This window comes from Sphaeramia orbicularis, chromosome 7, assembly GCF_902148855.1.
Source record: "Sphaeramia orbicularis chromosome 7, fSphaOr1.1, whole genome shotgun sequence".
NCBI lineage: Eukaryota > Metazoa > Chordata > Actinopteri > Kurtiformes > Apogonidae > Sphaeramia > Sphaeramia orbicularis.
The window spans coordinates 16,767,622-16,791,423 of record NC_043963.1 but is presented as its reverse complement, the minus strand read 5'-3'; the positions used below and the strand labels follow the sequence as shown (position 1 = coordinate 16,791,423).

At 35.1% G+C, this 23,802-nt stretch overlaps 1 protein-coding gene across 2 annotated transcripts in view; it reads right to left on the bottom strand.

Annotated features, from left to right (window-relative positions):
* Window positions 1-642: 642 nt before the first annotated feature.
* Window positions 643-23,802, bottom strand: part of sema3bl (sema domain, immunoglobulin domain (Ig), short basic domain, secreted, (semaphorin) 3bl) — a 158,346-nt gene continuing 135,186 nt past the window's right edge. The window contains exons 10-16 of one of the 2 annotated variants that reach the window (XM_030139526.1): window positions 23,362-23,506; window positions 15,232-15,463; window positions 13,429-13,520; window positions 13,148-13,189; window positions 12,837-13,062; window positions 7,238-7,368; window positions 643-3,071 (exon numbers count right to left, since the gene is read on the bottom strand). In XM_030139526.1, the coding sequence (XP_029995386.1) occupies window positions 2,559-3,071; window positions 7,238-7,368; window positions 12,837-13,062; window positions 13,148-13,189; window positions 13,429-13,520; window positions 15,232-15,463; window positions 23,362-23,506 (1,381 nt within the window). In that variant the 3' untranslated portion in view covers window positions 643-2,558. The remainder of the gene's footprint in view (window positions 3,072-7,237; window positions 7,369-12,836; window positions 13,063-13,147; window positions 13,190-13,428; window positions 13,521-15,231; window positions 15,464-23,361; window positions 23,507-23,802) is intronic. The other variant, XM_030139527.1, reaches the window with a different exon arrangement.

Below are 23,802 nucleotides of genomic sequence, written 5' to 3'. Positions count from 1 at the left end.
TTCTCCTGACCATGTAGCCCCTCCGATATGGACATCTCAAATGATGTCAATTTTTTTTTTTGGGACACCCTGTATATCACCTTCTGATGATGAGTTTTAAATACATGTTTCTTTGCTTCAAACATTAAACGCATGGTGTCCAGCTAAGTGGAGCTAAGTGTAACTCCACAAAAAATAGGTTCAGAAAAAAAATTCAATTGCGTTTTTTCATGCCTGAAGAGGAATGAAAACACTCAAGAAAAAAATATACTGACTAAGGTTCTCATAATTCATGCATGAAAGGGTTAAAATGGAACAGAAAATTGTGATAAATGTAACCTGTGATTTTCCTGCTGGAACAAAAAAAGGCTCTTTTCAATTTCATATTTTTCACCTCCTCAACTCCTCAGGGCTCGATTATGACCTGGAGGGATGTCTCAGTGAAATAAATCAAGAGTTGAGGATGGAAGTGTTTTTAATGATCGTATCCATGACATGTAAAACACATCTGGATTATTGAAACTATAACAGGAGCAGAACTTTGTAAATTCATGTTTTCAATGTAATTATTAATTGAAAATGATTAAATGCATGGTTGAACTTTTGTTAAATAAAATATCTGACATCCCTACAGTCGCCTGAAGACAAATTATGTCACATTGCTTTTTTACATGAACATTCATCTGACAGGTAACAAAACACAGCGGTAGCCTCTTAAAGCCCGCCTGCCCAGTTTTGTCTGTGTTGCTATGGTAACACTACATGATGATTGTAGCCACATACGCATGCACAGGATTCAAGGAGCCACAACTTGAAGATTGGAAAAGAGGGGGAAATGTCTGCTGTGAAAAGGTCTCACCCACACAGATAGGTTTCACTTTCCAGGCTGATTAGACTTCTGCTCAGGATGAAAGTGGGCGGGGTTATACTTGGACATGCTGATGCCAAATGAATGTCCAAAAAAAAAAAAAAAAAAAAAAAAAGATATTCCATATGATATTACTTCCATGCTTAGATTTTAATTACCGTAATTTCCAGTCTATAAACCGCTACTTTTTTCCACACGCTGTGAACCTGCGGCTCAAAAATGATGCAGCTAATTTATGTTTTCCGGGCTAACGATCAATCCAGCTGTTGAAGAAGGAAATAGAGCTGCTGCACGTAAGCTTGACATCAATGAATCGATGGTGAGACATTGGAGATGGGGTGGGTGCGGTTTTTTAGTCAAGTGTGGCTTATAGTCCGGAAAGTACGGTAATTTGCCATATTTGTGGTTATTCATCATTTAAAGAAGTAAATCTGTGGTTATTATGGATCTGATTAATAAAAGGAACATAAAACTCTCACCTATTTTATAACTTGTTTTTTTTTCTGTCATTTCTACTCATACATGCTGTTTGATGGAAGAGCGGAGCCACTGCTTATCTTTCAATTTAACATCCACAAATCACATGTTATAAGTCCACAACACAGGTTACAAACTATATTTACAATTTTTTACCTCTAAAAACCAACAAGAGATATCTATAATTATAATGAACTGTTACATAATGAAGTACATTATCAGTAAATGAAGAGGAATATTTAGAGAATCACTTTTACAAACCTTTACAAACTGGATCTATACACAGAAACGTGCAAATAACTACTTCACCTTGTATTTGGCCATGTGTAAGGCTTTAAAAAACTCATCATAATGATACTGCTGTGTGTTCTTATAAATCGGACAGTACAGTTATGTGCAAACTCTGAGGCATCAACCGGCTTCAGAGTTGTTAAAACTAAATAAAATACGAGCAGCTGCGCTCCAGCTGTGCATTTTTGATCAGAAACCAGCACCGCTTTAGATGATTTCAAGGAGGAAAGCGATGTCTCACTTCAATAAAACATCCTCTTAAATCCTCTTTTCTCATATCTTTTTCATTACATGTCCCTCATGGCTTCAGGACTGACATGCACCTTTTCAATCACATTTAGAAACGCCCACACGGTTCTGAGAAGAGGTCTAATCCACCACAATGAAAGAACACCTGTGTAGGTGGACCATGGGTCTGAAAAGCCTTTAAATGGAAATATGGTAATCAGGTCCCCGCGAGTAAATGCCCCATTTCTGTATTTATGTGTGTGTTTATAAGAAAAACCTCCTACTGCACATTTTGTACATATCGACATGAACTAAAAGACAGTTCAGAGTCATTCAAACGGCGAAACTGGATACAAATGTGTTGGTAGTAGCGTGACTCCACAGGCGTTTAACTTTCAGTGAAGAATGTAATGTAAAGCAGTGTTCAATCTTTCTGAATAGCAACAAAACTAAAAGATTATCCACCTCCTCTTCATATAAACATCCATTTTTCATTTTAACAGCCTGTTCGGTTTCTCCTTTTGTGTTGTCAAACACGTCAGTCTTTTTACTGAAAATTAGAGCGTTATCCCTCAACAACGTGTCTTCATTCTTCCTCTAACTTTCCAAATGTCAAAGCCAAGGAGTCGCAGCTGGTCTTGACCCTCACTTCTGCCTCAACCCTCTTCTCCATTACTTTTATTTCTTTCTGTTTCATCTGCTGGTGTTTCTGCCTCTACTCCTCCCATGTGCTCAGATCCCGCGGCGTCCTGTTGCGTTCTCCGGAGTTCTTGCTTCGAGCCTTCCTGGCGCTGTCCTGGGCCTGTCGATACTTCTCCAACATGCTCTTGTGTTTTCTCCTCAGCTTGTCATTGCACCACATCCTCTCGCAGTACTCCTCCACATGCAGCAGGTTGGACGGGCCGATCAGCTGCATGATATCTTTGAACCACGTACGCGACTGGCCGATTTGGCTCGATGAGACGCCCCTGCTGTACGCGCTGCAGGGCATCCACGGCCGGAAGCTTCCCCCGGATCGATCTTTGAAGGCGTCAGGAAGGCCGGCGGCGTCCCGGGCCATGAGTTCATCCACAGTGTCGCCATGGAGGACTTCCAGGGTGAGGCGGGTCAGAGTCTGGGTGAAGCCGTGCTCGCGGGAGCGGCAGATGTAAACACCTTCGTCCTGGCGGAAGAGACGACGAAACAGGAGGCCCTGCTCTGTGGCCATCACACGATCATCCAGCTTTACCTGTGGAAGTCAACAGGAGAACGTGGGTCTTAGATCTATGTGCACTGAAATGTCATTTTACACCTTCACATTCTGAAAATTACAGCTTTTTTGCACCTTTCAGTTTTATTTTGGCACTTTACAGGTATTATCCAGATCCTTTTTATTCTTGTCTGTCTGTCTGTCTGTCTGTCTGTCTGTCTGTCTGTCTGTCTGTCTGTCTGTCTGTCTGTCTGTCTGTCTATCTATCTATCTATCTATCTATCTATCTATCTATCTATCTATCTATCTATCTATCTATCTATCTATCTATCTATCTATCTATCTATCTATCTATCTATCTATCTATCTATCCATCCATCCATCCATCCATCCATCCATCCATCCATCCATCCATCCATCCATCCATCCATCCATCCATCCATCCATCCATGGCTTTGGTTTAGTGTATGTTTAGTTATTCTGTTGCAGTGGTGGAAAAAAAGTTTTTGGACATCTGTCATGACATAACAGGAGAGTAATACACAAAATTAACCCTTTCCTTCAAAATTCTCTCCAAAATCTGTCCCCTCTTTATGTGTAGTGCCATTAAATCCTATCAATGAAAACAAAGGAATATTTCAATTTTGTTTAACTTGTGCTGTAGTCATTCATCATGATCAATTAGTGTAAGATAAGATAAGATAAGATAAGATAAGATAAGATAAGATAAGATAAGATAAGATAAGATAAGACATCATTCTCACAACAGGGGAATTTGTAATGTTACAGCAGAATACACTCAAATAATATAAAATAAGCATTAAAGTAATGACATAAAAGTATAAAAATATATACAAATATAAGTTAATACCAATGTTTTCTCTAATCTCTTGAATTTACAAAGTAAGCTGTTCTGGGAAAACAATGACAAATGCATCGAATAAAGGACTCAAACTCATTAATCCAAAGACAACCATAAAAAATGTCCCAATTTTTCAGTAAATCCCAGACCATGACTCTGTTCCAAAAGTAAAGCATTTGACAGTTATGTCTGACGTTTGGATGAACCCATTCTCATCCCATATTTCCACTAAATTTATGGACTCCCAGAAAAGATTGAATTCCTCTATGATGCACAGATTTACAACTTATAAGTTCATGAAAACCCCAAATGCTCGAACCACAGTCAGGTACAGGGTATGAATTATGGTTCAGTCCAAATCCATTTTCTCCAGATCCTGATGACTGAGATAAAACACTGACATCTTCTTTAAATGATGCGCTCATCCAGTGTCAAGCTATTTATTTATGTGACAGAAACATTGAAATATAATTGAAAACAACTGAACCTCTCCTGTAGGTTTTCTCCATACTTTTCTGTTTTGTTGAGTTACAAGCAGTGTTGTATAAAATACTGGAAAGTCACACTTGAGTAGAAGTACAGGTACTGTACCAAAAAATGACTTTGGTAGAAGTTCAAGTCACCAACTGAAATACTACTCAAGTTTAAGTCTTTACGTATCTAGTATTTATTGTACTTATGTATTTTAAGTAATCTACACTTAAACGAATTCAAGTAAGGCAAGCAAAAGTACAAGTAAATGTTAAAAACAACCAAAGGCAGTCAGAATTTGGAATATTATGCTGCTGCTCACATCAACAGATTAGCGACAGGTAAAGTGTGGACCATCATTACTCATTGACCTGGAGTTCAAAATTTTACAAAACATTTCTTGAATATTGCCCGGCAGTAAGTTATTCTTTGATTTATACTTTATTTGAATAAGAGAGGGAGGCTATGATTTATGGGGAAAATTAAATTTAAAGATTCATAAAGTACGCACTATGTTAAAAAGTTTCATTATGACCATCTGTGGAGTAAAACTGTGGAACAAATTGTGTATGGAGATAAAAGAAATATCAAACATAATTCAGTTTAGAAAAAGATATAAAGAATTGACTCTTGAGAGGTCCAGTATTTAATAATGACAATGAGGCCTGTTTGTTTATGGATAATGTTGCATTGATAAATACGCTGTAGTTATTGAAGAAAATTGTTGAATTGTTGAGTCTGTTTGTATGAATGTACAGCCATGATCATATCGTTGTGTATAATTCAATCACTGCTTTATGTATTTGTTATGGTTCGATGCTAAAATTAGGAAAAATGTATTGGTTGATTGTTGTATTAAGTTAGTGATAAAGGTGTAAAAGCACTTGAGGGATAGGATTAAATAAGTTTATACTTCTTCCTACTCCTTTTTGACCATGCAAAATTCAGACTTGTATGTACTTGAAGATAGATTCTGTTCATTTAAATGTTATTTTGTTTTTGTCTTAACTTGCTTTGTTTCGTTTTATGTTTTTTCTTTGCATGTTCTAAATAAATAAATAAATAACGCGATTAGGCCCAATGAAAGAATAAGCTTCCTGCCTTTGTTGCAGTCACTGGTAATCTCAGCGGTGAAAACAGCAAATTTCCTTTAATTTATTTGTTGTAACAATACTGTGCATTACAAATGTGTTGGAGTAGAAGTACGCAATTGAGTTTGGAAATGTGGTGAAGTAAAAGTGAAAGTAAACAGAAAAAAAAAACTCAGTAAAGTACAAAATCTCCCAAAACATACTTAAGTACAGTGGTGAAGTATTATGGCTCAGGAGGTCATCCAGTAACTGAAGGGTTGGCGGTTCAAATCCCGCTCTGTCCTACTCATGTGCCGTTGTGTCACTCACACGGGTGTATAAATGGGTATGAATGTTCGGTGGTGGTGGGAGGGGTCATTTGGCGTGAATTGATGCTACGCTTCCATTACCGTGCCCCAGGACGTACGTAGTTTACCACCATCAGAGTGAGAATGTGAGAGGGAATGGAAAAATGGAGCAATAAGGTAAAGCGCTTTGGGTGCAAAGCACTATAGAAATTTAATCCATTATTATTATTATTATTATTATTATTATTATTATTATTATTATTATTATTATTATTATCATCATCTTCATCATCATTATTATTATTATTATTATTATTATTATTATTATTATTATTATTATTACTTTTACTTTCTTACTATTTACTACTACTTTCCAACTAGTCCGCCATCTGATCATTGGCTTTAACTCCCAATAAAAGCTTTAATTCAAAGAGTTCAATAGAAAACAGTGTTGGAGACTAAAACATCTTATAAATTCAAACAAAAGTTTTGGTTGTGTATCCACTTATTGTGCTTCATAAAAAAAAATATAACAGCAACATCACATCATTATTCACACATAAAGCTCAAAATGGACGATTGGGAGGCAGGAGAAAATAAAGCAAAAGCATATAAATGCAGACATTCCAATTTTTATTCCTCTCCAGTTAACACATTTTGGCTGGAAGAAGAATTGGACGTGCAATCTAGTTTATGTTTTTAGCAAAGAAACGAGAACAGAGGCTGTTTGTATTGTTTTTTCAGCTTGAACGGCAGCAGTCAGACTGTACCATGAAACCCAGACTGTTAGTTTGGACTCTTTTACTGCGACTCCGTTCCTTTCCATCCTTCACTTTCTTCTCTTCACAGCCCAACCCTCTTTTGCCTCCTCATTTCACTTTAACGCTTCCTCCGTTCTCCACCAACCTGTCGCCTCCCGTTCGTTTCTATTCCACCTTTGCTGGATTTCTGTGCCAACACAAACACGGTAGACGTTTCAGCTGGAAGAGTGGCAGCCAAATGTTTATTTGCAGGGAAACAGAGAGGACTGGTAATGCTTTAATACTCGCATGGCTGACCGAGGCACTCCGTTAAACTTGGAGAAACATAACCTCCAACGGATGAAAAATGACTCTGGGTGTGGGCACGCAGGGCGACATAATTTTCTAAATAGCGCTTTGCAAAGCTGTGTTTAAGTCACAGTAGTGGATACGAGACATTGAGCGACAATTAAGCCTTCAATGGCATGTGGTCGGGGTTTGCAAAGAATTCACTGTTTATCCAAGAGAAAGAGCAGTTTTGCCTTTTCCTTTGAAATATAACATCTTAATTTCAACCATATGTCAAAATGCTGTCAAATGTGTCGACCACGTGCCAAATTCACACATGAATCTCACATTTAACGGCTGTTTTTCAAGCCACTGTTTGCCAGGAGTTTCATTCTTCCCCTCATATGCCCTCCACCTTCCTTTCTCCTTCAGTAGAGAAGGGTAGGTTGATCTGACGAGCGTTTACCTCTTCTTTGCGGTCATCGCGTTGGACGAGCCAAGTGACGGTAGCTTGTGGAGAGCGAGGGACGCACTCCAGGAAAGTGCTGTTGTTCTCCGTCCCGTAAACCACCTTGTCCTCTGTCAAATCGATGTCTTCTGGTTCAAAGAAAGACGATGAAATGTTGTTAAATAGAAGAAAAATGTGAACGACCACTTAAAAACAAATGAAAACAACATCAGACATGTCAACTTTCCAACATATGAGAAAATATGATTACTATGGCAACAAGATCGTATTATTAAAGCATGATCATATCACATTGGTCATGATGTTTGACAAGATGGACACAAATCCTTTTGTCTAAACCTGGTCAGTGAATGCACCATCACTGTGGTGACAATCTAAGAATATCTTATCAAATATCTTACTGGGGGCAGGAGTGTATAAGTTGAGCTTCATCCTGCTCCTTTTTGAATATGTTTTCTTTTTTTATATAGATTTTTCTTCTTTTATTGGTTTTAAATGTTGATATTTGAAATAAACAATTAATCAAATCAATCAAATCAATGTAAATGATGCCTGACACCATTTAGCAGTTTTATAAAGGAGAAAATAACTGATTAAAGACACACATGATCATTTAAATGCCAAAATTATGCATAAAAAACTGTTTTTTTTTTATATTTATGATAACCTATGCAAAATTACAGTCCTGGCCAAGAGTTTTGGGAATGATATATAATTTATAGTATCTAATTCTAATTGTGTTATTCCCCAACCTTTTGCCGCAACTGTAATTTTTCATGGGTTGTTATAGATATTTAAAACAAACCCCCCTTTTTTTTTTGTGCATTTTTTCATATTGTCCTCCTGTATGTATATGAAATGTTTATTTAGATCTTAAAATAGTTCATATAATTTTTTTAGACTCTCTAATCCCACAAATATGCCTTCTAAATAAAAAATAGGGAAAATTGTTGAGGTAATATAAACAAAATGCACACAATCCAGATCAGGTTTGTCACATTCTTATTTGATATGAGTTATAAACACATTTTTAACCAATAATGAACATTGGCCAAGAACCGGTACATTAATTTTCTCTCAACTAAACACAAATGGGAGTATTTCTAACAAGTAATGAATAGAACTCTGGATATGTGGAGCACATAATTGTAATCCAAATGTTTTTGTGAACAATAAATACTCTGTTTTTCCCCAAGAGATGTTTTGTAATTTTTGTAAAAACAGATCCCAAATGTGGTAGGGGACTATGACATCATGACCAACCACTTGAGACGTATTTCAGTTCTTTCTTTCTCCACACATTTATTCATCATTCTGTCTTTTTTAACAGTTTTCCAGGAAAATCACAAACCGGCCTGGCAGAGAGTTCACCAGCACAAAGAACTGTCAACTTCATGTAAATAAAAATAAACAGTTAAAAAAGTCAAATACCTCAGAAAACAATAAGAACAAGTAAAGAAACCTCACATGTGAATGAACAGTGAGGCTCCGACCACAGGATAAAGTCTTAGTGCAAGCGAAAGAAAACATTTACTTCTGGGAATTTGACTTTAACAACAGCTTTACACTTTTGCACAAAGAAACCTTTTAGAGCGTGGGTTCATCCAGAGTCTGAAGCAGAACCCTTTCATCACCCTGACCCCATACCTGACTCAGGTGAGCAAACATGCATCTAATACGTGAACACATACTCCACAGCCTCATGTTTTTTTCTCTTTGTTGCCTCTATTCACACTCTTCCGTCATCCCTTCCTCATCATCATCCTTCTTCATTTGTCTCTTGTCTGTGTTTGTTTTGCAGATGATCGCTGATAGTAGGTTTGAACTCATCTGTCGTCATCTGTCTTACATTTTATCTTTCCATCACTTTGTTTCAACATGTTTTCGAGGATCACTGACAGCAAAAAGGCAAAGCTCTTTATAATAATTTGGACAGTTTGGGACAAAAAATACTAATTTAACATGTAAAATAAATACAAGACTTGGTTCTACTAGATCAGAGGTGTCAAACTTGTTTTAGTTCAAGGACCAAATTCAGCTTAACATGATCTCAAGTGGGCCGGAACAGTAAAATAATAACATAATAACCTATAAATAATGTCAACTCCAAAGTTTTCTGTATGTTTTAGAGTATAAAAAAGTAATGAAAATATCAATATTTACAAAATTGCCCTTTAAAAGAAATTAAATAATATGAACCTGAAATTTTATACGAAAAATAAATACAATTTTAGCAGAATTATGCCTCAGTTTATCATTTACAGATATATATTACATCTTACAGATCACAGTGGATCTACAAATACACAAAACATTTAGTAACAGGCAGAATATTGGTAGAATTGCACTTGTTCATTCATTCATTCATTTGTTTATTTCAAGCAATTTTTGTAATATATGCAAATTCAAAATTCCAAAATCATTCATCTACAGTCAAAAAGGAATGGGAAGAAGAAAACTTATTCAATACAACCCCCATTCTCATCATCAAATAACTTAACATAATAACGTTTTAAATACTCACTCCTGTCCTTTGAGTTCAAGCCAGAACAATGACCAAAATCGGCCTATACCAAATTAGAATTAACTCATTTGACAGTATTTACATTATAGAACCAAAATATGTGTGAAAAATAGAAATAAAGTACATTCCTGGTGGTGTCCAAGTGGTAAAGACCAGCAATAATTACATTCAAACAACTTGTCTTTAAACATTTCAGGTTATTCACATTTTTTTGTGAAAGGATAGTGTGTAAATGTACAGTTTCAAGTAATCTGACTTTTTTTTTTACACTAAAAAAAGAAAAAAATTCATTATTTATAGGTTATAATGTTAATGTTTGACTGGTCTGACCCACTTTAGATCCTGCTGGTCTGTATGTGGAACCTAAACTATAATAATTTTGACACCATTGATTGGTAATACAATGGTATGCAGAAATATTAGAACACTTGTAAAATCTTTAGAAACTGGTGGTTTATTTGTTCCCAGAGCCTGAATTTCACTTTTTTGCCATTGCAAAAGGTAAAGGCAAATGTACTGAGAATATTTCACCTACAAATGTATCGGTCCAGTCCAATTTTTTTTTTTTTTTTTTTTACATTTTACTCTAATATTTAGTGTGGTCCCCCTTGCCAACAATCTGAGGAAACTAAGGAAATGCTCTAGAATGAGCTTCTGAGAGCGTGGAATGACATTGGGGTTGAAACACTCAGAAAATACATCGACACAATGCCAGACAGATGTGCTGCTGTGATTGTTGCAAAGGGGTGGGGTGGGGGGGGGGGCACACTAAATATTAGAGTAAAATGTAAAAAAAAGGACTGGACTGATACATTTGTAGGTGAAATATTCTCAGTACCTCTGCCTTTACCTTTTGCAATGGCAAAAAAGTGAAATTCAGGCTCTGGGAACAAATAAACCACCAGTTTCTTAAGATTTGACAAGTGTTCTAATATTTTTGCACACCACTGTATATTCAATGTATTTTTCACACATTTTTTCACAACTGCACACAGGCCGGATCAGACTCTTCGGTGTGCCGTTTTTGGCCCGCAAACCATACGTTTGACACCCTTGCACTAGATTATCTGTTCTTTTATCAACAGTGACAACAGAAACAAGAGCAGGGGAGCTGAGGAAGGGGCCAGACATTCATCGTATAAACAGATGTGTTAATGTATATTTCTGCTCAAATATATACAACATGTGTCTGACACAGTTTGGTCGACTGAAACAGACAGATGCAAATCCATCTGACGCCTCACATAAACACTCTTCTTCTTTCATCCTCAGAGTCACTTCAACAACACAAACACACATACGATCTTCTCTCAAACACAGGATGACTCATGTCCAATAACATCTGTTTCCTCAGTGTCGTCTCATGTACAGTATACACAGAAGAGTGGACTTCCTCCACTTTACAGCTCAACAGTTTAGCTTTGTCTGACAATGTAAGAACTAATGAAGTATCTGCAGTGTCCTGGATGCACTTTTTAGTGGAACTGTTCAGCATGAAACATATTAAGACTCGCAGGAGTTAAAATATACAATAAAAGATCATTTTAGGTCATTCATGTAATGTGGAAACTATGTCCTGTTAACCCTTAGGTCCTCCTCAGGCATTTTTGTACATTTTTCTCATTTTCTTCCCATTGACATCCATTATAATCACATTTTTTAAATCTCACTGCCATTACACTATATAGCCGTACATTCTCTAATGTCTACATTTAATTTTGAAGAAAATTAGGGATATTTGACATTTTTACTGTATTCCACCAACTTCAACAAAAATTGTTAAATGTCTGGTTGTACATTTTTGCCATAAAGGTAACAAGAGGGTAGTAAATTTGAGGAGGGCATATATGAGGGACAAAAAAATGACTTAATTAGAAATAAATAAATGAATGAATGAATGAATGAATAAATAAATGCTGAAATAAATGTATAAATAACTAAATAAATTCTTGAAAAAATAACTAAATGCACAAATAAATACATAAATGAATAAATAAATAATTAAAAGCTTATGTTTTATGTTTTTATTACAATATTTTAATACTTATTTATTTATTTTCCTCAATTATGCATGCATTTTTAAATGTACAGGGTGGGGAAGCAAAATTTACAATATTTTGGGGCAGGGATTGAAAGACAGTGTATGACCAGTTAGTTTATTGAAAGTCATGAGAATTTATTTGCCACAAGAAAATTTACATAATAGAAAATGTTTTTATTCTATGTGTCCTCCTTCTTTCTCAATAACTGCCTTCACACGCTTCCTGAAACTTGCGCAAGTGTTCCTCAAATATTTGGGTGACAACTTCTCCCATTCTTCTTTAATAGTATCTTCCAGACTTTCTCGTAATAGTTTTGCTCATAGTCATTCTCTTCTTTACATTATAAACAGTCTTTATGGACACTCCAACTATTTTTGAAATCTCCTTTGGTGTGACGAGTGCATTCAGCAAATCACACACTCTTTGACGTTTGCTTTCCTGATTACTCATATGGGCAAAAGTTTCTGAAAAGGTATGGATAATAATGTTAGGTATGATTATGACATCAATATATGTTTGGTTCCAAAACAATTGACGTAGTGCCTGGTGAGAAAAAACAACTAAATGTTCATTGTAAATTTTGCTTCCCCACCCTGTATACATTTACTTATTTATATATTTATGATTTTATATATATATATATGACAAAAAGTAATCTAGAATTAAAAACAAAAAATCAACAAAATATCAACATGATTAAAAGTCCATCCAAAAAACACAGCTGTTAAAGGTGTGTGTTACTGTGTGTGTTTGTGTCGTTAACCAGAAAATTGTACATGACAGTATGCGTCAACAGGGAAGGGTTTTTGGTCTACATAAATGTGTGTAATTCAGCTTTTGAAATGATTCAGGGAAATGAAGTTAAAGGGCATAAAAGATTGATTTCTATTACATTACATATCATTTCATCCAATTTAATAGGATTATGTAGACAATAAAACTTCCAAAGATGAAAACATGCAATCATTTTAAATTAAACCCTCTCTTACATCATTTAGTTTTCACTTATGAGAGTAACTTTGACACTTACCGCCCATATTTTGATCCACACACTGCAGAACAGGGTTGCCGTGTCTGATATCCTGTCTGCGGTATCGTCGTTTGCTGTTCGGAACAAAGCGCGCACATGACGACCCATCCCAGGCGCAGTACGGGTCTCTGGCGAGGCAGCATTCAGCGCAGGCCTTTCCATAAGTCTCACAGCGATGCAGCTTCACCAGGGCCACGCCTGCTGGGGAGCCCACATACAGGGCTTGCTGTTCAAAGACATGACAGAAGAAACAGCCATAAGGAGGTGATCAACGAAAAGCAGATTCCATTAATAAAGATGATTAAACTCACCCTTTTGACTGATATGTCCATTGAAGTTATTGGAGTTGGCACCTGGAAAAATTTAAATAGTTTAAAATTGACAAAAAAAATGTAATAAGAGAAGTCAAAAGAGATAAGAAAGAAGTTTTAGATACTGCATTCCATTTCATATCCAGTTGTCTTCATCATTTCAAGAGGATTTATGAAACGCATTAAAATACATGTCATATCTAATGCTGAGTGGCAGCTCCTATAATAAAAAAGATGAACTGCACAGACACGATAACTCCAGAAACTCAGTAAAAACATACTTTAAAGACTTGTAGCTCCTCCAGTGTGACCTCTTCAGTCTCCAGGCTGTTTCCACTGTGAAGGGCGATGACTTTCAGTACTGTACCAACGTCTGAAACAGAAGCAGATACAGATTTTAAAGCTTTAAAAGTTTAATGTTAATGTGAACCTACAGGAAATGAAGGGTGGACTTCCTCGTCTATGTCATGAGTTATAGGTGAGTACTATCTGTGTGCCCTGTATTTCTATTTTTTTTTTTTTTTTACTTTTATCATCATGAATATTGTCTAAAATTATTGTTATGATATGCATTAATAGTAATAACAACAAATGTAAGCTAAACAATGTTCTTTGTCAATGTTAATGACCACATTTACAGAAACAAAAAGTAACGGAATGACTATGCAATTCTGGCTTCTTAAAACAAAAGAAAATTAGAAAAAAATAGTTTGTACTTGGTGTAAAAGTATCCAGTTTCTCCTTAGTGTTTAATTTAATTATTCCCCAAAATGATGCTTTTCACTCAAAAAGGAAGTAATACTACCAGTTAAAGGGCAATACTAGACTTGTAGAAATATGAATAAACACATAAACTGATAATCATTGTCCAAAAATACAAGTCTGAGGTACTGAGATACAAAAGTCCATTTTTACTTTATTACCATTTCAACCATACAGAGTCTTCAACAGGGCTCAGTGCATCGTGGGATGCTAATCAAGCTGCTCATGTGATTTGTATTGTCTGAATACAGGGTAAAGGAAATAGAATTATAAAAATTGTAAAAACAGTTTTTGAGTAAAATATTAATTTATAAAGGCACTGACTGACACACTATATTCTAATGCTAGCTGCTAATGCTAGGTACTGTGTGTATGTGTGTGTGTGTGTGTGTGTGTGTGTGTGTGTTAGGACAGGTAAAATGCAGACATTGAATTTCCCTAAAAGTATAATGAAGTTAACCTTTAACCTTTAGTAGCTGTTGTTAGTGCTGTGTGTGTGTATGTGTGTGTGTGTATGTGTGTGTGTGTGTGTGTGTGTGTGTGTGTGTATTAAGATGGATAAAATAAAGAGACCACATTTATCTACAAGGATAATAAAGTGAATTTATGTTTAACCTTTATACACTGATGCTAATTGCTAATGCTATGTACTATGTGTGTGTGTGTTACAATGGGTCAAGTGCACAGACCAAATTTCCCTATGGAGATAATAAAGTAAATTAACCTTTAACCTGTATGCACTGATGCTAGTTGCTAATGCTATTGCTAGGTAATATGTGTATGTTACAATGGGTAAAATGCAGAAATCAAATTTTCCTATGGAGATAATATAGCAATTTAACCTTTAATCTTTATGTGATGATGCTAGTTGCTAATGCTAGTACTTAGGTATAGTGTGTTTATTAGGATGGGTAAAACACAGAAACTGAACTTCCCTATGGGGATAGTAAAGCGAATGTACCTTTAATCTTTATATGCTGATGCTAATTGCTAATGCTAATGCTTGATAGTGTATGTTATGATGGGTAAAATACAGAAACTAAATTTCTCTATGGAGATAATAAAGCGTATTAACCTTTAACCTTTATGGGGTGATGCTAGTTGCTAATGCTAATGCTAGATAGTGAATATATGTAACAATGGGTAAAATGCAGACCAAATTTTTCTATGGAGATAATAAAGTGTATCAACCTTTAACATTTATGGGCTGATGCTAGTTGCTAATGCTAATGCTAGGTAGTGTATGTATGTTATGAAGGGTAAAATGCAGAGACCTAATTTCCTGCAGAATGATATAATGGGTTAACTGTTAAAACACTGACCTGTGCCAATGAACATGACGTCGTATTGTCCGTCCTCCGCCTCGACCCGGTCCACCACGATCTGTTTGAGCCTGTAGGGGACGTTGGCCTTGACCAGCATCGGCTGACGCAGAGCAGGATACACTGAACGCCACATCAACGGGTGGCTACGAGCAAAATGCAGCACTGAGTCCGGGAAGTCTTTTGTACTGGCGAACTCTCTACCAGGCTGGTTTGTGATTTTACTGGGACACTGTAAAAAAAAAAAAAAAAAAAAAAAAAAAAAAAAAAGACAGAATGATGAATAAATGTGTGGAGAAGGAAAGAACTGAACTACATCTAGATTGGTTGGTCATTATGTCATGGCCTTCTACTATACTTGGAATCTGCTTTTACAAAAATAAAAAAATCTCTTGGGAAAAACAGAATATTTATTGTTCATGAAAACATTTGGATTACAATTATGTCCTCCACATATCTAGAGTTATATTCATTATTCGTTAGAAATACTCCCATTTGTGTTTTGTTAGGAGAAAATTAATGCGCCGGTTTTTCGCCAAGTATTATTTTAACAATTAAGAGAAATGAATACTGTCCAAATAAATGCATTTTTTACACAAACCATATGACTCGTGATTCAGATCAGTAGCTCTCTGAAAATCTGCCAAAAACTTTGCACATGCATGTACATTTTTCTCTTCGCTCCAACTGTTTTTAAATATTAAAAACTACTGATGGTGGCCAAAACCTCTAGTTGTTTGTCTGGATCTCCACTGAAAACAGATTTGTCACTTTAATACGGATCAGCAGACATGTCCTCCTCCTCCTGTAATAATTATAAAGAGCATTCAGTGTCTTATTTAATGCATTACAGCTCAATGAACAGCCAGAATTACACGACTGGATTCACAAGACTCTAACCCTGCTCTAACTTAACAATAACAAAAGGATAGTGTAACGAATAAAACAGAGTTACTTGTTTAAATATTGATCCATATTTTTGCTCATGTAAATGCGTAAAAATAAGAAAACCAGAGACTCACAAGGAATTTCGCAGCATTGACTGGATAAAGTAGAAGCATATGTCAAAGTCTTGAGACTGACATCTTTGCCAAACATCATATATTATTTCTCAGAGAAAAAAAAAGCCTAAGAATTAATTGAGAATCTTATGAGAATATTTGGAACATTTGATCATCTTATAATGCTGCAGATAAGCTGAGGTATTTCTATAAATGTCCTAGATAAATCTCCTCTATATTTCTATTCCAGACTTCCATATGGTAAAAATATTGTTCCTCCGACTTATCACAACAGTAAGTGATCCACACAACTGTTCTGCAATGGTCTGGATTCAATTTCAGAGAGGGATCTGACCTGTGCAGGAAGGTGAACCTGAAATATGCACAAATTATCAGTTTGTAATAGTCGACTAATTCATGCAAATGGAATATATTTCACTTTTTACACAGAATGTGGAAACAGATGCCAGCTCTCCTCTATGACCTGCAGCTTTGAAACAGTGCGATAGGTCACCCATGAACTGTGACTCAGCGTGTAAAAAAATGTTTCCAGTAATAAATATGTGGGTGTGGGCAAACTCATTAAAGTACTTTTTTTATTTTATAAACTATCATTGAACTTTCTATTTGGAAGAGAAGGGACATTATTATGTACATTAACCCTTTATAGGGCACTTATATATATTCTGAAAATCAAAATTTCAAACATAATGTGTCATTGGAGGACATAAGACTTTATTACTTTTGTGAAATTTTTCAAAAACCTTTATTGTCATGTAGATTAGATTAGATTAGATTAGATATAAACTTTACTGATCCATTGGGAAGAACCCTCAGTGGATTAAGGTTATGCAATAACTTAAAAAAAAAAAAAAAAAAAAAAAAAAAAAATATATATATATATATATATATATATATATATATATATATATATATATATATATTTTTTTTTTTTTTTTTTTTTTTAAGTAGTGAAAAAATTGCAAATGCACACTGAAAAGTACTAGTAAAAACAAGTAGCAAAGAAGTAATAATAATAATAATAATAATAATAATAATAATAATAATAATAATAATAATAATAATAATAATAATAATAATAAGTAGGTTATTATGTTATAGTATGCACAATATGTATATATATATATATATATATATATATATATATATATAGTTTAATAATCATAGAATAAAAGTACTATGAGAGACAAGTGTCAAAGTAGTGTGAATATTAAGTATGTTGTTATGTTATAGTATTGTAATATATATTATTATACACAGAATAAATCACAGAATAAAGTTTTAATATAGGGAAAAATCATAATAGTAATAGTAGTCATAACAATGATATACAAGTAATATAAGTATGTAAATAATAATAATAATAATAATAATAATAATAATAATAATAATAATAATAATAATAATAATAATAATAATAATAATAATAATGATGTAGAAAATCAAGGTCAAATGTGGTACATTTGGTTCCTTACCCATAAGTGGCAAAAAAGGATATATAAAAAATAGAAGAAAAACACTTATAAGGTGAAAGGAACACGCATTTTAAAACATTAGAACATCACTTTTAGAACATTACAACATAAGTGCTATCAGCGTACACATCATCCCTTTATCATTCCTTACATTAGTACAATTACTTCTAAAGCAGGTACACTCACTGTTCATATGGAGGTGGACCTTACAGACCCTGTTGACCACATTGGACCTGACATTGTTGACTCACTGTAACTGTTGCTGTCACTGTCTTTTAATGTGTGCAGAAATTACCAAAAACAGTCACTTGCCCGATACAGGCTTAAACTGCCCATACTGCTTCACATATATACTTGTGCAGCTCGTGGTGCTTCCATTTGTCTTTCACCTGTTCCCTAAACTCATGTGTTTGCACAGCGAGTTAAAATGTAAACTGGAAAACCTCCAAAGTCTGTCCTCAACTCATCCTGACTTTGCTGCAGCAGGTCATCGGCTTTCGATCCAGAGCCGAGAGCCAAGTGAGAATTAATGAGAGGGAGAAGAGGTGAGTGCATTTGGCAGATACTTACTAGCTTCCATTATCATCATGTACGTGGGTGTGTACATAGAAGAAGTACGCCTTGTGTGTAAGTTTGGTTTTGTTTGCTGGGTACTGCCTAGAAACTGAACTCCTATCTATAGCTTTACATCTATGTAATCTATATTGACAGGTTCAGCAGTGGAGAAGATAAGATCAGGTTTAAATCCCTAAATCCTCCTAAAAACAAACAATTCATATTAAGAAAACACATTACTTCCCATTAGGTGCCTGCGAAAACTTATAAAAATGCTCATTGTTGTAATGATGCAACATGACTGACTGGAAAAATGACTCTGGGCGTGTTTTATTGAATGACATTGAACTAAAACATTTGTGATTACAAGTCTTTAATCTGAAGTTGACATTATTACACCATATGGTTTGCTTAAAATACGCCATTAAAGTGATCCTCATGTCAAAAAATAATCAAACCCTAATCCAAGAGGATGACCCAGGAGAATAATGTGCTGAATACGGATGATTAAAGCTGGGAATTGTCTGGTAGAATCCCAAAATATGGATGATTTATACTTTTAAATAAAGACCCAGGTAGTATTAGAGCTAAAACTCTAAAGTCCATCAGATTTTTTTAAAAATCTAATATAAAATGATTTCCGACATAAAGTTAAACTAAACGCAGTGATATTGGGATCCAAGACAAATATTTAAGGAGGATAAATCCGCCGAATGTCTCTCAAAACTTAAGATTAAAGTTTTATTTTGACAGGTGGGACGTGATGGATGTTACACAGTATTAGGTTTAAATCTATGATGAAATATCAAAGGGGCTTAAACGTTCAATGGGAACAGAAATCACTTTTTTTTTTCTCTGTTATATGAGTTTTTGATTAATCATTCAACCCTTAAAAAAAAAACAATCAATTGGCTCATGAATTGGACTGTATTTCTCTCTAATCTTTTCCCTCCCTTTGTCCTTCCTCTCTTTTCATCTGTGCCTCTTCATCAGCCTACTGAGTCATCACCTTTTCCCTCTTTCCTTCCATTTCCTCTTCCCTTTCTCGCTTACTCTCATTATTGTGCCAAGACATTCCTGTTAATCAGAGCACCAGCCGAGTGAAACCGCAGAGGTGTCTGTTCTGCTGTCGCATTATTCATATTTCTTCTGCCTCCATACGCTCCCCTTGACACTGGTAATGAGCTGGAATCTTTTTTTGTGTTGCCTGCTTGTGTGGGTGTTTGTGTGTAAAGAAAGTCTGAATTACAGTGATTTGGTTGCGAGAACATGACAGAGCTCCGCTGAGACGCCGGACGTAAACCAGCAGAAGGGTCTGTGTTGTATTCAGCCGCCACAGCTGCACAGCGGCACTGTACTGACATGGAAACCTTCACTGGAATCGAATTTAAATTGTACATTTTATTAAAGGTGAATGAAACACACTTCGTTTATATGTAAGGCTTGAACAGAAAAGCCATTATAGTCTAATATTTGGTATTATTAAGGGGTATTGTTTTTTGGTTCAGTTTGTTTGCTACCTCTGCCTGCCTGTCTGTCTGTCTGTCTGTCTGTCTGTCTGTCTGTCTGTCTGTTTGTTTCTTTGTCTGTTAACAAGATAACTCAAAAGTTATGGAGGGATTTGGATGAAATGTTGATACTGGCACAAGCAACAAATGATTGTTAACACTCTAGCAGCAAAACTATTGGTTGAATTCATACCATATTTGGTTTATAGATTGCCAGTGAACCAGAATAGATCTCATTACATTTTGGGAACAGTAGGTCAAAGTTCAAATTTTTTATGATTTTTTTTTTAATCTTTTTTTTTCCCATTTACTTATAATGGGCGACATTTCACATGTCTGTAGCAGCAAAACTATTGGTTGAATTCATCTCAAATTTGGTTTATCGATTGCCAGTGAACCAAAATAGATCTCATTACATTTTGGGAATAGCAGGTCAAAGTTTAAATTTTTTACGAATTTTTTTAATGTTTTTTTTTCCCCTTTACTTATAATGGGCGAAATTGCATATATCTATAGCAGCAAAACTATTGGTTGAATTCACACCAAACTGACCCTATAGATTGACAGTGACCCAGAATAGATCTCATTACATTTTGGGAACAGTAGGTCAAAGTTTGCATTTTTTTTTACAAATTTTCTTGATTCCCCCCCCCCCCCCCATTTACTTACAATAGGCAAAATTTCATGTTTGTAGCAGCAAAACTATTGGTTGAATTCATACCAGATTTGGTTTATATATTGCCAGTGAACCAGAATAGATCTCATTACATTTTGGGAACAGTCGGTCAAAGTTTAAATTTTTTTTACAAATTTTTTAATGTTTTTCTCTCCCCCCTTTACTTACAATGGGTGAAATTTCACATGTCTGTAGCAGCAAAACTATTGGTTGAATTCACATCAAATTGACTTTATAGCCTGACAGTGACCCAGAATAGATCTCATTACATTTTGGGAACAGTGGGTCAAAGTTCAAATTTTTTTATGAATTTTTAATTCGACTTTGAATTTCCCATTTACTTATAATGGGTGAAATATGTGCGAGGGAGGGGTTTGTTTTGTCTGGCACCACTTGTTTGTTATTGTAAATGACAGAAATTAACAGATTTAATCCATAAAGACCCAGTGCTACTTTTCTGGCAGTTCCCATATGAATTTTTCTCTCTGTTTAACCTTCCTTAAGTGATTTATCACCACATATCATAATATTAGCCTCTATATTCTGCATTTTTTCAGTGAAAATTAAGTATTTTCCTATATCTACTTTACTGATTATGTGCTTAAATCATCATGATGGGATTACATTGAAGGGTTGTTATATCAAAAACAAAGAAAACTTAACAAAAATGTGACTTTTTCAGTCAAATCTATCACAACAGAACATAAACCAAGTGTGTCCATCCACTGTCATTGATCCAGCTCCATGGGTTTTACTGGTGGATCAATGTTGTAGAAGATGATGGTGTTTCCATGTTCACTACGGAGCCTCTGAACGTCCAAATGGGTCATATCTGATGACCATGAAAAGACGACAAACCAATTATTTCAACATATTGATTGGATTAGTGGTTTTAAAGTTTTTAAACATCTCAGATCAGTAGATGGTTTTGGTTTTGGTTTATATTTGGGTCTTTATGGGTTAATCAGATAGTCAAGTTATATTTACTGATATGAGTAGATTAGCACCAAAACAAGGTTTTCACACCTTCTCCTGTGTTTTATAGAGGTAATTACTCTGAATGTTGACCTTCAAAGACCTAAACATCCACCCACAACCAAAAGCATCTACTGATTAAAAAATGTTTAATAACCTTTGATCCACTAATGCTATCAATACATGTAAATAATTCAGTAAAATGCAGCTTCTCATGGTCATCAGATAAAACTCATATGGACGTTCAGACGCTCCAACAGGGGCTGCAACACTGACTCATCAATAAAACTCATGTAGTTTGATAAATGACCTGGCTGTAGATGCTTGTTTTTATGTCCAGTTAATGATACATTTAGATGAAAGTCACTTTTATCTTCAGTTCTATCTGTTTCTTATTAAACTTTTTAATTTACTCTAAGGTTTTAAGAAAACCTGAAAAGTTAGTGAGTTAAACATGAGAAAAATACCAGATTTTCACTGAAAAATGCAAAATGCAAAGGATAATATTGCTAGCCTCATAGCATAATTGCCTAAGTCCTATATTATATGGACAAAAGTACTGGGACACGTTGAATTCAGGTGTTTCATTTCTAACAGGAGTCAGGATACAACACAACAATGTCAAATGCCAAAATATAGTTTTTTTATTGTGATAAATATCATATTGATTATTGATATTGATGTTTATATGTCAAATCAGCATGAACAGGACATCTTCCAACTGGGGACACGATGTGTTCCAATATTTGTGTCCATATAGTTTATAAACATCAATATTTCCTTTTTAAGTGTAATAGGAGATTTTTCTTCCTAAGTGAGATGAGAAGAAAGTACTGTAGATTGTTAGTTGTGGTAGAAAATTATTATTTACAGTCAGAGCACAAAAAATATTTTAGAAATTTAGAGATACAACATTTAAAACTAGAAAAGTACTCAGAGAGCGCAGACCTCCGCCAATGCAGATCAGTCCCCCCACCCCCCTCCGATCACCACCAAAATGTAATCATTTGTGCCTTGTGCCAGTACCAACATTTCCTGAAAATTTCATCAACCCCCCCTCCCCCCCCAAATCATCACCAAAATTGAATCATTTCTTAAGTAATCATAGCCATGGATTTAAAAAAACAAAAAACAATAAAATCAATGTTGAGAGAAATTTGGGGCATTTTGGAAGCAAAGATAACAATTTAAACCAAACTAACCAATATATTACAATAATATTTAACACAATATAAAACTATATTATGTCATTTGTCATTATTGTTTTGTATACCAGACCTCTGTTAGAAAAGAAACGCCTGAATTCAACGTGTCCCAATACTTTTGTCCATATAGTGTATGACTTATTCTATATGTAAATTACACTATGAGGCTAACGATATTACAATGAATGGTGATAAATCACTTAGGAAAGGTTAAATGTACAATAGAATTCACTTGCCACTAAAATAATTGTAGTTCTTTAAGGGTTAATAGACTGAGACAAACTCAGACTGAATTAGCTAAGAGTCTATTAAAGTTGTATTTTAACAGCTGATAAAATGGGTTGTGTAATGTGTTTTTGGTGATTAAATGGCATATATGTAAAGTGTAGCTTGTTACCCTTCCAACACAATATTCTTTGAAGCATTTATTTGACGTTCATTTGACGCCAAGGTTTGGAAAAATAGTGTAACTGCCAGTGTTTTAGTCAGACACCACCCCCATGTCATGTGTGCCACCCTGGTCTTTAAGGCCGTTTCTGTAATGGGAAAGTTGATATCAATGTTGCAAACACATCAGGGGGTGAGTGTTATTTTTTTTTTACTTCAATTAAGATCGCATGCTTTGATGGTTAATGCTGTTTGTTGTAGCGAGGCTTAAAAGGAGACTGAAAACACAGATCCACTTTCATGTGTCAGTTAGGACGAGTGACTCACCACGCCTGGTCTGGGATAAGGAACTCTGCCTTCGTAGGCCCCCCACTGGTAATCAGGGCCCTCTTTATGAGCAAAGGGTCCGTTAAAGGCTTCTCTGATGTCGGCCATTCGATAAACACACACAGCAAATCCCTGGAACACATTACTGTAGACAAGAGAGGGACATGTCAAGTTCAACAAGTTCTAAAAATTCACTGTTTCCCATAAAGTCGGAATAATTTTGTTTTCAGACACATTCTTTTCTCCTTTTATTCCTATTCACACACCAGTAATCACCTTTGACCAGACACAATGATTACACTTTATCTATTAAGAATAAATCACAATGTCACAATTACATAAGAAGAGGTAAAAATACTGTATTCCACCTTAGGAGCAACAGTGTATTAACTTAATAGTGATAAGAATTGTTGGCAAAACTGGGAGGAGCAGATCAGAGAG